This window comes from Plectropomus leopardus, chromosome 5 (genome assembly GCF_026936395.1).
Source record: "Plectropomus leopardus strain MGB_pleo_1.0 chromosome 5, ASM2693639v1, whole genome shotgun sequence".
Classification (NCBI taxonomy): Eukaryota; Metazoa; Chordata; class Actinopteri; order Perciformes; family Serranidae; genus Plectropomus; species Plectropomus leopardus.
Genome location: NC_142180.1, coordinates 12,046,909 through 12,063,014, shown reverse-complemented (window position 1 = coordinate 12,063,014; position 16,106 = coordinate 12,046,909). Strand labels below are relative to the sequence as shown.

General features: G+C 38.6%; 1 protein-coding gene across 3 annotated transcripts in view; it reads right to left on the bottom strand.

Annotated features, from left to right (window-relative positions):
- ddah1 (dimethylarginine dimethylaminohydrolase 1) overlaps positions 1-16,106 on the bottom strand; it is a 109,462-nt gene that overhangs the window by 9,039 nt on the left and 84,317 nt on the right. For all 3 annotated transcript variants that reach the window (XM_088077525.1, XM_042514495.2, XM_088077524.1), the window contains exons 4-5: positions 14,768-14,841; positions 6,551-6,670 (exon numbers count right to left, since the gene is read on the bottom strand). In XM_088077525.1, the coding sequence (XP_087933651.1) occupies positions 6,551-6,670; positions 14,768-14,841 (194 nt within the window). The remainder of the gene's footprint in view (positions 1-6,550; positions 6,671-14,767; positions 14,842-16,106) is intronic.

The following is a 16,106-nucleotide window of genomic DNA, read 5'->3' as shown; positions in this document are numbered from 1 at the left end:
CTCAGAAATATCTTTTAGTGCCCAGCTCAGCTGTAATCGCGAGAGTTTGTGACCAGGAATTGGGCACGATACTGTTTCCTGCATAGTGAAAAGGGGGGACTGAAACAACTGAGATCAAACAGTAAAACTAAGCAGCAGTGTTGCCAACTTGACGACTTTTTCACTATATTTAGCGACTTTTCTGAACCTCTAGGCAATTTTATTTCTATTTAGTTAAATATTTTGTAATTCATTCCCATGCATGCTGCTCAGAGAAATCACGTCCACCTCCATCATTGGCACCGAGTCTCTCCCCCTCTCTCCTCTTGAGCCATGCAGTAATTGTGTGGTAGGCAGGAGGAGAGGAGACGCTGCTTGCGCTGGGAGTTCAGTTGTAGTGAGTTTTTATGGTTAAAGTAAAGCTCTTGCTGGATTGGAAGTGTTGGAAAGTGCTGCACTGTTTTGTAACTGCCATAGCTCTCATGTCATTTAATTTTTTTGTTGAGATTTTTTTTGTTTAATCTAATTCGGCAAAGTTTTAATGCCTCCATTAATGTGTGATGACGTCACCGCTATGCAAATTACCGTACTATTTTTTGTACTACTTTTTGTACTATTCTCAAATCCATCTTTTGTGTACATACTATTCTATTACTTACTTATTATTATGTGTACATACCTTATTTCCTCTATGTACATACTTATTTTATTACTTATTTATTGTTATTTGTTATTGTTATTTTCTTTGTTACATTTCACTTTTCTTTTTTCATGCTGCTGTAACATTTGAAATTTCCCCCAATGGGGGATCAATAAAGGAATATTCTATATTCTATTCTATTCTTCTGTACAACCTCATCTAGCAACTTTCAGTGAACTTTGGAGAGTAGTGCTAGCTAAGAGTTGAGTTGGCATCACTGCTATGCAGTGCTGATCAAATATAAACCAAGATTCTGTTACTGATGTGCCTATTTCTTACGTCAAATATTTTTAGAAACATGTTTTAGCCTGCTGTTTAACTGTAATATGAGATCATTTGTTGCCAGGCGGCCATTAATATTATGTTGAAGTTGATATTAATATGAAGTTGAAGTTTACAATGCTGTAGATCAGATTTTGCTCATAAAATTCCCCAAATGCCAGCTATGGGACTATGGGACTACTCTGCATCAAAAATGCAAAACGTATGACATCTGGCTTGACACACACATATGTTTTAAGGAGTGGGTATGAGCGAATGTGATGACACAACTACAAATGTGGGAGGAAAATGTGAGGTTTGTGAGCACAATGGGCTTTGTAGCAGAAGATGTTTTCATTTCCCACTGACTGGATCTGCTGCAATAGGGAAGATCGGGGTGTTTGCTGAGGCATGAAAGGCCCTTTCCTATGTGAATCATAAAGAAATATGAATCACTTTGCTTTGCTAGACTACTAGCATTATAAGTTGAAGACACTCACACTCCTTGTAACCTGAAAAAAAAAAAAAAATTATTGCGATGTAAACAGATGTCCAACTGGTCCAACCCAATAGCAAATGTGCTGTTTTAACTGAAAAGGCTTTCCTGGGAAACTTTACTCAGCACACAGGAAGTGACACATTTTATATCTCTGGCAGCAGCAACACTGCTTGGTTGGAATAAACAGAAGAACAATCGTGCGGTTAGTATGAGCACTAAATCCCATCATTAAAAAGAAAACCCGAGGAAAAAGTTGTCACACGACTGGACCCATTGTTATATGTTCTGGGAAGTGCCGTGCAAAGCCAAAAAAGTAATTAAAATTTTGCTACAACAAAGTTAAACACAGACTAAAAAGGGGAAATCATGCATTACGCCAGTACCATAACTCACTTTGGATGTATAAACACTAAATTAACAGGCCCTAATTGACAAAATAAATCAAATTCATTTTACAGGAGCTGACAGTGTCATTTCTGAGTGCAAGGCTTCAGGGTGGAGTACATACAGTGTGTGCTCATACTGTACATCTGCATGTGTGTGACCCGAGCAGACACATTCCCAGATCACTTGTGGGTGTGTTAGGTGATTGCAGCAGCTCTAAATGAAAACACTGTCCATGTGCGTGACTGCCAACACGGTCTCTCACACACAGTAGGATTAAGAGTGGTAGAGTTGAGAATAAAGGGTGACTCCACCAAAGAACACAGTTCCTGTTTCACACAGAGTCTCTAAAACATTGTGTTTTCTCAGTAATAACTATTGCTATGAGGAAAAATGTCCTACGGCAGAATTACATCGTGTCTTTGTGTTAAGTTGGGTCCATGAAATGCAATTCATTCCTCCGTAAATTCACCTAGCTAATGGAACAGTCGGTTCTCTGTTTAAAGGCGGTGAGTCCAAATGAATCAGTTTAAGGCCGGATTAGTCTGTCATACATTTTTAAAAGATGGTTTAATTTATTGAAACATCAGGGCTCCAGAAATTAAAAATCAAGGGCAGGTTACCTTGATGTCTTTAAGTAATACTTAGATGAGACTTTCAGATGCTCTTAACAGCATTTCAGCTGACTGACATCATTAATAAGCCTCAGATTTGTGCGTCATCATCAACTGTTTAACAGCCAGAGAAAAAAAACGGAGAACCAAGGCTTCTACACAGTCATCCTGGCCCTGGACCAGGCATACAGCTTCAGCACATCAGCAGCAACTTACTTCTGGACAGTGGCTGAGGTCCAGTTAATACACAGAGTGGTAACTGGGCAGCAGAATGTGCTCAGTCAGAGCTGCTAAAACAAAATATTTACTGGAAGGTAATAAAATCCCCTCCTGGGCAATCTCAACCAGTTAACGTAAACACTGACAATTTACTGGACTTGATGCCGTCCACGGTGGTCATCAGCATGATCTGTATTTTGGCCCCTGATATGAATATTTATGACGCTCATTGTAGTAAGCCGTCTCAGGAAGTCTCTAAAAGTTTTACAATACTTCTTTTCGCTGATGAACAACAGCAGGATGTGCAAGACAGATATTACAATGGGCTGCTTCCAACTGCAGAGGGGAAATGAAACTGAAATTAGTTCCTGTTGATGTACAATACTGTAAATGTTTGTTGTTATTCCTTGACACACATTTCACTCTGAAAATATTATTGGTCTACAGAGAGTGTTTATTGCTACACCCTAATGTATCCGATGGATGATGAAGGAAGGGAAGGGAGGGGAGGATGCCAAACATCTCTGATAATGCTGAGAAAAGAACAGAATCCAGAAGAGCACCCTGGAACAATTCACATTTTTAATGTTTCTTTCCTACTACCTTTGAACAAACAAGGCAACAAACCAGAAATTCTTCACTGTACCATGTGATATCAGCTGCTGCTGGCAGACTCTGCTGCTGACTCAGGGACTTGATAACATACTTGGCAAGGAAGCCCACTGCTCAAAAGCCATATATGGTCCTTTCCCTGATATGATACATGCTGCAAAGCTCATCCATTTTTTTAGCCATGCTGGAGCTGTGACTCCTGGGATGGCCATGTCTGCCGGTCAGACTGTATAAAACAAGTTGATGTAACCACCGTGACATCACCCACTGGTTTGTGAAATACCGTTTTTAAGCCTTGAGTTTGGCATTTTGTCCGTCACCACCTTGGTGTTTTGCAGCCAATGGTGACCATTTGGAAATCAAGGGTGGAGATGGGGAGGGGTGAGGGGTGGATCTGACTGACGGACTGTCAATGACACATTGCTACGCCTTTATCTGACGGGTCACATTGGTAGCAGCTTGTCAATCACAAGGTATCCATGCACTAAAGCACACCCTGCTTTATGGTGCATTTTATTCTAAAATGGGAATATAATTTACAACAAACAATCATGCTGTATTGAAGAAGACTTGAAACTAGCCATTGAGACCACTGAGTCATCAGGAAAATGTTTTCTGAGCTAAAAAATGAAGTTAGAAGTGGAGCCATTTTCTCACAGACTATTATTTATTTATTATTTAGAATATTTCATGTAGTATTATGGCATGTTACATCAGTGACAAAGGTACCTTTATAATGCCTAACCATGATGGTTTTCCTAAACCCAAACAAGTAGTTCTGGAACAGGTCTGCAACTGTTTCATGATGATAGGGTGGTGTTTAAAATTTCGACCGTAAGTAGGGTAATATACTGTATGTTGTTTTGAGGCTGATGATATAAGCTGTTATGGAAGTCAGTGGAAATTGACCAACTCTTTCATTTAGGTGTAATAGAGCGTTGCATTCAGCTCAAAGCTCCGCTGTGCCTCAGTAGGCAGTAGCCGTTAGGGTGGTTTTAGATTCTTGATCTTGTCTGATTTTTACTTTCTCAGGACAATTCAGAGACATATATCTAAATTACCTTAAATGTGGCATTTGCTGCTGATCTCTGACACTGCAGCTGAAAAATATCACATATGCTAGATAACTCATTTCATTTTTTTTTTTTTTAATCAAACATCAAAGTTCATAGGAAAAGTAAATTACGTTCATATTTTGGCAACTAGTTTGTACAAATGTTTGTGATCAAAATTTGGTCAAACACAACTCATCCTGAATATAGCCCTCGTTGTGTTTACAACTCATTATCTATAAAAACTCAAGCATGTAAACATCCTTGAGGTGAAGATCAAACCCGGACCAGTTCTGAGTAATGACCTCATGAATCAAACAGCAGTGAGTGGTTAGCCAGAGTCTGCCCAGCAAACCTATTATAGGGAGGGAGAAGTGTGTGAGAGTACAGGGAGTGGGTGCTGCAGCCTCTGACAGAGGCAGTATTTCGGGATGATGACTTCATGAGTGAAGCTTGGCAGTGACAGCGACAGATGGATGATGAAATCCATCCGGTCAATGTGTATTCTCATCCATGGGAGAGCTAAACACAGACAGGAGACTACACCTTGACTACACAAACACACATTCTGAGCACACATCCCAGATAAAGACAAATCAACACTGCTCACCACAGTAAAAATGAACATTCTTTTTAACCAGATGTCAGTGATATGTACATATACAGACCTTCTACTACAAACCCAGACAGCCAGCAGGTCAGGGTCTCCTCTCTTGTCTGAATATTTTATAGCAGCACAATTCTAGCTCCCTAAAGACAAACTGAATGACTTAGGCTCCACTTTTAATGTGGACAAAGTGTCTTTGTCCTAGGGTACACAGACAAGGAGCCTCAGAGCCGTAAGAGCTGCATCCACATCCAAAACAAGCACTTTGAATTCATTAAAACAGCATTCATGAGATCTCACTCCCCTCCCAAAGAGAACATTACCTAATTACAAATCCAGGGGTCGTTAAAAGTCCCTTAAAACAGCAGCTAATTGCTGCAAGAGAGGGTGACGTAAGCTGTAATTAGATAGCAGCAGCAGCCTGTTATTAAGTCTCACTAACGGCCACTCCTCGCTCCAGTAGCTAATTACTGGGGTGATCAAACAGGCAGGAATCTTAATGAGTCGATACAAGAATATAAAATCAATTATCACGTGTGTTTATGCACAGATTCTCAACTTCCTGTGTACACTTCAGCTATGCAAACATGCACACAAGACCAACAAGTCCGACCTTGTGCTGCTCTCAAGTACTTTGCTTCATTAGGATGTGCTGTCAGATGAGCTGGTTTTAATTGTCCCCTGAGATACACTAAGTGGCTTTTGCTTGACTTAAAGTAACCTTGTGTAGGATTGGGCCAGTAGGGGGAGATGTCACTCTAGTAGGCAAGAGGAAAGCCCTGCCAGCAAGGCCAAGGGTGTATGTGATTTTGTATAAGTCCTCATACTTATGTCATTAAACACACCGCATGTGTGTCTATACTGTGCAATATGGCACTACATATTATGCCAAATCTCAGTCGCAGCGTCGTCAAAGATTTGTTTCATGTGCTGATGTTTGAGAATCTTAAGGACAATTCCATCAGAGGGATGGGCTTAGATTTATCACTGTCTTTGTGAAAACGACCAATCTGTCTCTGTCACGAGGTAAACTGCCTCCTGTTCATGTTTAGTCCTACAGCATCCCCTGCGTTTATTTTCTTATTTGAGGGCTATTGTTGCGCTGGAGCTTGATCGATTCAGAAGCCCTTTATGCGGTAATGAGCTCAAGCTGTTAAATGGAAGGACAATACCTTTGCAGCTGAAGCTGGGGAGTGAGTGCCAGGGGCAATCCCCTCAGCTTAGCTGAGAATATGAATTAATGAGGAAGGATTAAGGTGACAGGTGGTCTCAATGTGCTTGCAGCGGGAAGCAGCAATCAAGCTGTAAGTAAGGGAGTCTGCTCTGGATCAACACGTGTGATGTCCTGTCTTGTAGTGTTATTCTTGCTGAATACTTTGCAGAAAGGGAGAAAAAAAGTACAGAGCTGTTAACACCAACAGCATTGGGCCAAGAGTCAATCAGAAAGAAAGAAAAAAGAAAAAAATCAGCTGCGTCAATGTGCGTCATAGTTTAAAAAAAAACAAAAAAACAATGCCACTACATTGATTCAGTGGTTTCCATGACTACAGCTGGGGTGAGCATAGCAATGGGATGATGCTTTTACTGCACATTCAACACATACTAAACACACAAAGTTCATACTTTTAGGGCTTTCTGTGCTGGTTCACTGGAGCCGATGACAATCAGGCCTGGTCCTCCCATACTGCAGAAGCTTTTCAGGTGAAGCCCTTCCAGCACAGGCACGGTCGAAACAGCATAGTCCTGCAAAACATAATCCAATTAGGTAAAACTAAATATAAAGACAGAATAGACCCAGGCAATGAAAAAAATGTTGTGAAAAGAATGGAACCTCTGTGGTGACATTATCTCACACATATTCATTATGACTTGCATAGCTCTATGAATCGATGCTTTCGCTTGGATTGGATTGTACAGGTGTGAAAACTCAATGTCAAACAGAATGTATAATTTTGTGCTGAACTGACAACCTACGGAGAAGGGTCTGCATAGATGCGTACCCTACGCCGTGACCTGACATGTCCCAGAAATGCAACACATTGCAGTGCTGCAGACTGATTATTTTTGTTAGCTAAAAAAAAATTTCCCTCTGTGGAAACACACAAATAAGAAATGCTAAATTGATAAGACTACAGAGCCTATGTATATATATCCTTACTTCATATGAGTAAAAGAAAGCTTGATAGCCACTAGGCTAATTTATTCAATGTAAAGTGTCATAGGCTTATACTAAAAATGTTGGCTTGTTGCATTTCTGGGGAATAAGTGTTTATCAATCGACAAACGTAAAAAAGATTTGTCTGTGAAGTTATATTGGAGGTGCATTTTGTACTTGTGTTTGATATTATCAATATTAAGCCATGTTCTATGTGTGTTTTAGGTGTGCTTTGAATCAATCAAACATTACAGCGCTTCTCACAAACCCCACTGCTGACTGGAGTTTTGGAGATGAAATTGCAGAGTGATGCACTTGCCATTGAACAAGTTCAAATGCTCACAACGAGGGCTCTGTGCAGAGCCTACACACAACTATACTAAATCTGCACTAATTTTAACTTTGTCAGTGACAGATGCTCACAAACCTTTGGAAACAAAACAAAGCACTGCAGCTCCAGTCAGTGTAAGTGAAGTGATGCAATATATTATTTTTTAGTTGTTGCTTGTTTTATCTTAGAGACAACTGTTGTGGCTTGTGCAGTGTTGGGAAACTGGGTTTAAAATGACCTTTAAAATAAAGTATTGGGCAGCTCAGGGGTAGAAACAGCAGGAGTATCTGGGAGATGAATCACTACTGAGCCCGGGGCTCACGGGGACATTACAGAGCATCTTGTAGGAGTCTGATTGGAGAGGCTTTCCTCTGGCTGCAGGACGCTGCATACCAAATGTTTAAATGTTACTGCAGGTTATATAAAATGGCACAGGTGTCATTTAACCGTTTGAAACCTGGAGTGGACATCACTTCTCTTGTGCTGCTTTCAGACACCTTTTCACAATTTAAAGCTTTAAACTTTGAGCAAAGTGGTGTGATTTCTTTCAAAAACATGGGAAAAACACGGGATGAGCAACATGGTAAGAAATGTCCCACAAATTAGTAGAGAAATTAGTAGAGAAAGAAATTAGTAGAGTCAGATAACCCCTTTTAAAGAAGCTAGGGAAATGTCTTGGGGAAAAAAATATATATCTATAATTATCATAATTACATGTTTAAAATGTTGTCACAGAATTATTATATTTATAAGCACTTCTTCCATGTCTTGTTTGCTTGTTTTCCTTTAACTTTTTTTCCTCTAATTTCCAGTTAATTTTCTTGAACTTTGTACCAGCTCTTGCTGATTTTGGGGTCATTTCTTCTGTGTTTGCTCATTGCCCTCCTTCCATGTTTTTACAACAAATCGAGTGAATTTGCTCAGGTTTCAAGGGGTTAAGTGTTTTAAAAACTTTGTTTTAAATTGTAAGTATCTCTATAACATTAAATATGAATGACCTAACAAGCAACAATCAAAGTTAGAGATTAGGGAAAACATCCTTGTTAATTAGTTATTAAGCATGTAACAGGCAAAATCTTCACTACTCTGCCTCATCAAGACTGTGTGGGTTTGGTTCAAGACACCAGGGACAATATGTATATTTATACACATATTTATACGTGTACTTTGTGTGTGATTATATATTTATATATTTTTATGTATTTACTGACATGTATATTGTTGACATGATTGGTCACATGACTGTTCATATACGTATTTAAGATGGAATCTTGCAGTGTGAATCTGGTCTGATGAAGAGCTGTCTTGCTCAAAACATCACTTTGGTGCGTTAAATAATTGATAATGGGAGCCCTGCAGTGTGCAAGCCATTTTTTTTTGCCTTTTTACTTTTCTCTTATGTTTGGTTCAGCACCTGCTCCAAGTTTGGATTGGATGAGCATGCATACTTTTGCTTTGGTTGAAGACATCACAATTGTCCACTAAACCAATTAGTAAGAGTAAGAAGCATGTATAAAAAACACAAAAATAGAAATCTCTCATGTGACATGACCAAAGCTGTTCAAACTACAGTAGAAAAGTTCGCTTTCATGTAGGATCCCATCACTCATAGAAAGAGGCCAGTTAAGAAAGTATGTTGTCAGGGCCTGAGATTGCATCCATTTTGAATGATTTATGGAAATTAGTAGTGCAGCATGCGATCATTACTACAGTATACATTTCTTCAGTATAGTACTAAGTAATATATAGGGGCCTATAGTGTTTTATCTTTAGCCTTTGACGGCTGATTTTGGACTGGGCACTTCAGAAAAATGCCAGTTGAAAGCCTCCTTGTTTGCAGTAATTAAAGCCTGTGGTTCATATTTGAAGAATTATAGCACAGCATCCCCTGCTGAAACAACATCATCTTTACCACTGACTTTGTTATGATTTTGATTTATGGTTCCACTGGACTGGAAGAAGTTCCCACTTTCAAGTTGATTGATTGAGCATTTGATGCATAGACTCACAGTTTGTGACAGTTAGAAATACCGTAAGCCTTTTGAGAATTGCAAATGCCAGAGGTGAGTTCTTCAGAGATTTGTAAACCTTGAAGTGATACGAGCTGTATTTTGAATTATGATAGGATATGAGACTTCAAGCTTATTTGCCAAGACCTCTTCTTCTCGAATCAACGTGAACACATTCATATGAGCATATAAATTTTGGTTTGCGCCTCAGAACTGACATCCATATGTTTTCTTAATCACATAATATGTTTTGCATTGGTTTTTATGGCTCTCAGTTTCGTGAAACCCTATGAAGTATAGTTTCCACAGTTTCACTCTTATGTGACATTTTCCATTCAAGTATATGTTAACACTTTTCAGGTCAATATTTGTACTGCATCATTAGCTTAATTAAAGCACTATGATTCACTGACTGACTGAAATACAGAATAGCACTTGGCAGTTCATCATGCACAAAGCTTAAATTACTCCATCTCCTTTATGTTTTCCTGAATCCTTCCCCTTGGCACTTGTTTAGAAAATAGGAAAAGGACAACTGGGAATTATGTAATCTGAACTTCCTTGACTCATTATCCATGAAGAGGAAGTTCTGTTGTGGGGCAAAGCTATAAATACGAGTCAAACTTTTCTCCTTATCAAGACAAATCCTTATAGGAATTTAAGGAGAGACAGAGTTGCTTTTCATCTGCACTAAACAAGCTGATTTACTGCCATGTTGTCTCCTGAAAAGACACTACTGATCAACCCAGAAGCACAGCACACTGAGCTGCACTGTGCAGATCTTGAGCGGTGTCCATGTTCGTGTCGAATTGGTACAAGATGAGAGTCAACACCTTTTAGCTGCAGACAAAAGGAAGCAGTTTGGCCTCTAAATGACTTCTTCCCGTACAAACTCATTCGATTAACAGCACCATCTGCTCTGACCTCTTCAAGGACCACAAAGAAAAAAGCATCGACATCTGTACGCAGTTGCTGAGCGTTAAACAAACCTGGCAATGAAGTGATCCTTAATTTGATAATGAGAGGAAAAAACAACAGTGATAGGAGGCATCAATCTGATAAAAAGCGGAAAAAATAACAATAATGGATGCTCAAGTGATTTTTCCGAGTGTCATTTGCCAGAGACGCATCATTAAGTCCTGTCTTATCAAAGATAACAGAAAACACGGAGGAATCCATAATGAGGAATTCAAATCAGACACAGATGGGAAAAGGGAAGCACAGCAATAAGGCCATTCGTCTTACAGTAATGTGTTGAACTCTCCATGCCATGACCCACCTCTGAACTTGAGAGTCGGCCGGCTTTTCTCTTTTGTCACGGTCTCTCAGAGCAAATCCAAAAGCGACACGCATAAAGTCTGCGGTATGAAACTTCTTCACATTCCAATAACAGTAAACAAGACTGATAGAATCAGTCTGTGTTTGTGACCTAAACCGTGACCCTGTTTGCAGACTGCATGCCTAAATCCTCCCAGTTTGCCTCAATCCGTCTCAGTGATGTTTGGGATATTTTGCGTAACATTTCCTCTGGATGTGTGTCATGTGTGAGTGGTGATTGTTGAGCTTACTTGTGGCAATCAAAGTCAGGCCACAGCGCATGGGAAATATGTCTGAAAGGAGTCAGCAAGGAAATGATGAAACAAATCAACATTCAACATTAACAAGGGTTGAAAGGAGACATGAACAGGGCTTATACACTTACTGTTGACATTTACTTTAAGGATAAGGTCAGCAATCAATATTCTTCTTACTGTCAACAAATCCCATGAAAAGACCAAAACCACCAATGCACATTTCTGTTGTCAAACAATTGAGCCCAATCCAATGACTGCTTTTTGGAGTTCCTAGTGAGGACGTAGACATCTCTACACCCAAAGCTAATTCTATGGCATTTGTATCACTTGTAGCCGGAAGGCTTATTGTCCGCAACTGAAAGTTTGAGAAGCCCACATCATCCATAAATTGGATCAAAGAAGTGTTAATACTGTAAAAAAAAAAAAAACTTAGATACGACAGAATTAAGTCCCATCAGAAAAATAGAGACACCTGATCCCCCTTTATAGAATTCACGCTCACTCTATCTTTTTTGTAAACGTGATAGCAAATTTCTACAATTTTGTAACGTATAACAAACCAATGTTTTGGTTTCATGTAATTTATTTTATTATAAATCTTTATAATTGTATTTATTGTTATCACTGTTTTTCGCAATACATTTTCACTCTTTTTATTAATGATTTTTTTTACCTATTATTTATTTGTTCCCCAATCTATGTACTTTTTGGGGGTTTGGGGGTATGTGCTTGTACATTTATGTGTATATTTACTGTAAAAACAATAAATTAAGAAAAATTTCAATGCATCTCTCTCTCAATAGTTTCTGACCTCTCCGCCTTGTCTATGGCACTCAGTTGTGAGCTAATTTATTCCTACTATAGACATAAATCTTTATATGGGTTACAAATATATACTTATTATATCTGTCCAGACTCATTTGTAGCTATGACAGTAAACAATAAGTCAGATATATATGTTGCTGCAAATAAGCTTAATATTCTAATACATGGGTGCCTCACACACATATTTTATTTGGCAGCACTGAATTCAAGAAAATCCCTTAAAGCTGTGTTGAGATATTGCATCAGCAAGAATGAGATGGACACTAGGTCACAGTAACCTTGACCTCTATATACAAAAATCCGGTCAGTTAATCACTTAGTTTAAGTGGAAGTTTGTGGCAATTTAGAAGAAACTTGCTCAAGGTGTTCTGAGATATCGCGATTTTTAAGCACCAGACATATGCATATACAGACAACTTAAAAAAACCTAACCATGGTGGAGGCATAAAAAAGGGCTAAGTAATTAGGCATGGTTGTTTTTAGCAAATGTTACTGAAGTAGTGCCAATGGGGATTAATTACAGCTGCAGGACAGTGTGCACGTTCATTGTAATATAGGAACTCAGTGCAACACTGTGGGGCATTGATGTGTTTTGAATAGTTTTTGCACAACAGTGGAAGTCTTTGGAACAAAATAATAAGCTTTGTCTGGGTCCGGCTACATAGGGCATACTGAAATAATTAGTTGGATCAATTTATTGTTGGTTTTGGTTTCTTAAGGGATTCGTTGAAAAAAAAGAAAAATATCACCAGACATCCTTCTAACAGTGCTTTTCCCTGCTATGAGAGCAGTTTATGACGGTGAGTTATTAGTGATTATTTAATTGATTTGTCCACTTTAAAGGGGAGAAGCTATGAATTATATTTTACATAGACTTGTACTTGGCCTCCAAAAGGAGTACACAGTTTATTTATTAAAAGGATAACAGTATTTTGCTTTCAAGGAAGACAACAGCTTTACAATGCTTTTTTTCAACATGGAGGTGATGATGATGGTGATGATGAATGAAGTAATTAATGAGGCAGGTGTTCCCACTCCCAAATCGCCCTCTTAATCAGTGTCATCAACAGGCTGTTTAATCACTGTATTCAGAGGTGGCAAAGGTTTGCATCAATGGCTGATTAAAAATGCCTCAAAGCCAACTGAGGCCTGGACCCTGGAGGGCACTGACGACTAATTGCCACTGAGACTCTTAACAGCTGCGTCCATCAATAACCTCAGAGTGCTCAGCTTTAGTGGTGCTAAATAACACAACAGAAAAACATAAGTAGTTATCCTTTTGGTTAATCTTACTTTTATGTGGATAGAAATGTACATATAGTTACTGTATACAGGGTTCCCACACATTTTCATTGATAAAACAACTTTTCCACAAATTTTCAAGGGCCCATAATAAAACGAGAGAAAGAGGAAATGCGGAAAGAAAACTAACAAACATATGTGATGGTAAACAAAACATTGTTGCACACTACATCACGTCGACAGCTACAGAAAATACATTTTCCGTTGTTTTTACGTAATCCATGTTAGATTAGGCTAAATCTTATTCATGGAAGATCCCTGTAACAATGTCATTACACAATACAAAATCCATAATTTTCCCCAAACTTTCCGAGATTTTCAACCCCTTGAAACTTGGATCGACATCAGTTTTCTACATTGTTTCAATGCCTTTCACAAGTATTTTGAGTGCTGGGCAAATTGGTTTGATTTCTTTTAAAAACTTGGGTAAAGGGCAATAAGCAGCTCAGCAAGAAATGTCCCACAAATTGCAAGAATTTAGATTAAGAAAATTATTTTTAAAAAGCAACAAAAAAATGTTGTGAAAGCTATATATATTCTAAATTATATATATTTATATATTTAAATTATGTAACAGAATTAGAATAAGAACATTTTTAGGTCATTTCCTTGTTTGTTTTTATTTTTTGCTGAATGTTCTACCTGGTGCTACGTTTGGACTGGACTTGGATGTTCTGTACAGTACATGAACCACATAAACTGAAAGTCTGAAGGGATTAAGACAGAGGTGAATAGATGGAGGATAGATATAAGAGAACAGAACAGAGAGCATGGTGTGACAAAGAGATGGATGGAGGGATAAACTGAATTAGTGAGAACAAGAGGTAGAACAGGATGAAACAATCAAATGAATAGAGTGATGATGATGTTACCTTCCTGGCCTAAAGCTTTTATGATTGATAACACATTTATCTCTTCCCTTCTCATTTGCAATGTCTTATTGCTCACAGTATTTGAGAGACTTCAGAAGTCACAATGAAGATTGAATATTTAAAAAGGGGTCATGTTTGTTAAGATTTTGAATTACCCTCATACAGTAAAGTGCCCAGAACAACAGATTCAACCCATTTCTATATTTTTTATACTGGCAACTAAAAAAAACCTTACTTACATTTTTGGGACTGACCTCAATGTCTGACTGATTTAACTCACTTTTGTCCCAAAACTGGCTCCAGTTCAGTCTTTACCACACAACAACACACTTCTTACGTTAATTTTTAATATTTAAAGCTGCAGTTCCCCTTAATTCTGCAGATTTTAATAGTTTTTTTCTTTAAGATATATCCCTCAGGAATTGATGGAAACCAAAGCAAAGCTAAGATTAATGTGAATATTAGACTTACATTTGGCAGTTGGCCAGGAACAGGGCTCACAATAAATCCTTATGATTCTATATCTCTGCTGGATATTATGCAACTGTTGGTGAGCATGTTTTCCATGTCAGCTTACATGTCAGTGTTGTGTTTACAGATTATTGCACTATCATAAATGCATGATAAGTGCATTTAAATTCAGATGCTAACTTTAGAACTTATGTATATAAGGTATGTAATGGTTCTCTCACACATTAACATAAGTAATTCATTACTTCAGTATTAATTGTGATTCTGCCACTTTATACACAACTGCACCATTTAAACTCACCTTAAAGGCATCTGCTAGGATCTCTGCTCCTCTCTGATTGGTCCGTTTGGAAAGGCCCACAAAGAACTCTCGCCCTGAAGACAGAATCAGACGCCACTGAAGTTGTGTAAGCACCTCACCTTATCTCATTCAGTGTAGTTAATTTAAATTCAGCATTATCTATGCCTGCATGGTCACTACACAGATCCACAAATACTAAATAGTAAATAAAAACAATCCAAGGCTATAAGCTTACAACAACTGTGTGGATTTGCTCATAAATAAATACATAACATTCATAAATAAATATACATATTAAAGAAGACAAAAGTGTGCATTAGCGAAAGTCATGGATAGTTGCTGGTACAGTTTTGGTACCACCTTGGACAAGGTTCCAAGCGAATTGAGCCCTAAAGGGTGCAATTAAAATACTGAAGACCAGCAATTGGTTGGGGAGTCTTCACTTGTTAAACGCAGGACACCTTGCACAACAATGACCATTTTAACACAGCTTTGCTACCGCCAATAGCGAAGGCAAGTTTTGAAATTCACTTGACCTAGATTTTTTAAAAATCGCAGCCTTGAAAACTACACAAGAAACATAGTAATCGGGCACATCCAAAAACCATGTAAAGCAGGTGCTGGGCAAGAAGAATAGCAATCAACAACATGAGAAAAAAATTGCACACAGTCGCTCAAAACATCACTTCTGGAGGTGAAAATAAATTGCACATAAGGGAGACACAGCGTGCAGACTTTTTTCATGTTATTATGACAGCCTTCAAAAGTACACCATACATTATGTACACTATGCTGTACAATTGAGGAAGTGCAATCATTTTTGTGCTTGGTCATTAATGAAAGGATTCAGTAAGTGTCAAACTGAGGTTGATGTCACAGCACTTTCAAGCGGTGTCCGCAGTGTCAAACAAAACAGAGTTGCGTGATGCTGAATCAAGGTGAAATATGCAGTGGAAATGCAGCAAAAGACAGAAAAGGGGATATCAGATTTATAGTAACTATTCATATAATATCTGTAGTAGGAACCTACATAAAAATCTGTTTAAAAACCTATAAAGTCTACAATGATCTTGTCTAAAACACCAGCAAAACAGAGAGGCTGTGGAGCTACAGTAGGTGAACACTGCACTCACCACAGTGTGGACTTTCTGCATGCCTGTGAGAAAGGCCAACTGTGGTCAGCATGGTGGGGCACAGGCAGACAGAGCCCTGAATGCCTGGCGAGGCTGCAGCAGCACACTGAGCTCAGGGATGGGCTCCTAATGTAGCTGCTGAGACTTTACAAAATGAGCTGTTAGCCTGAGCCCTGCCAACAGGAAATGTTTCTAGCCCTGCCATG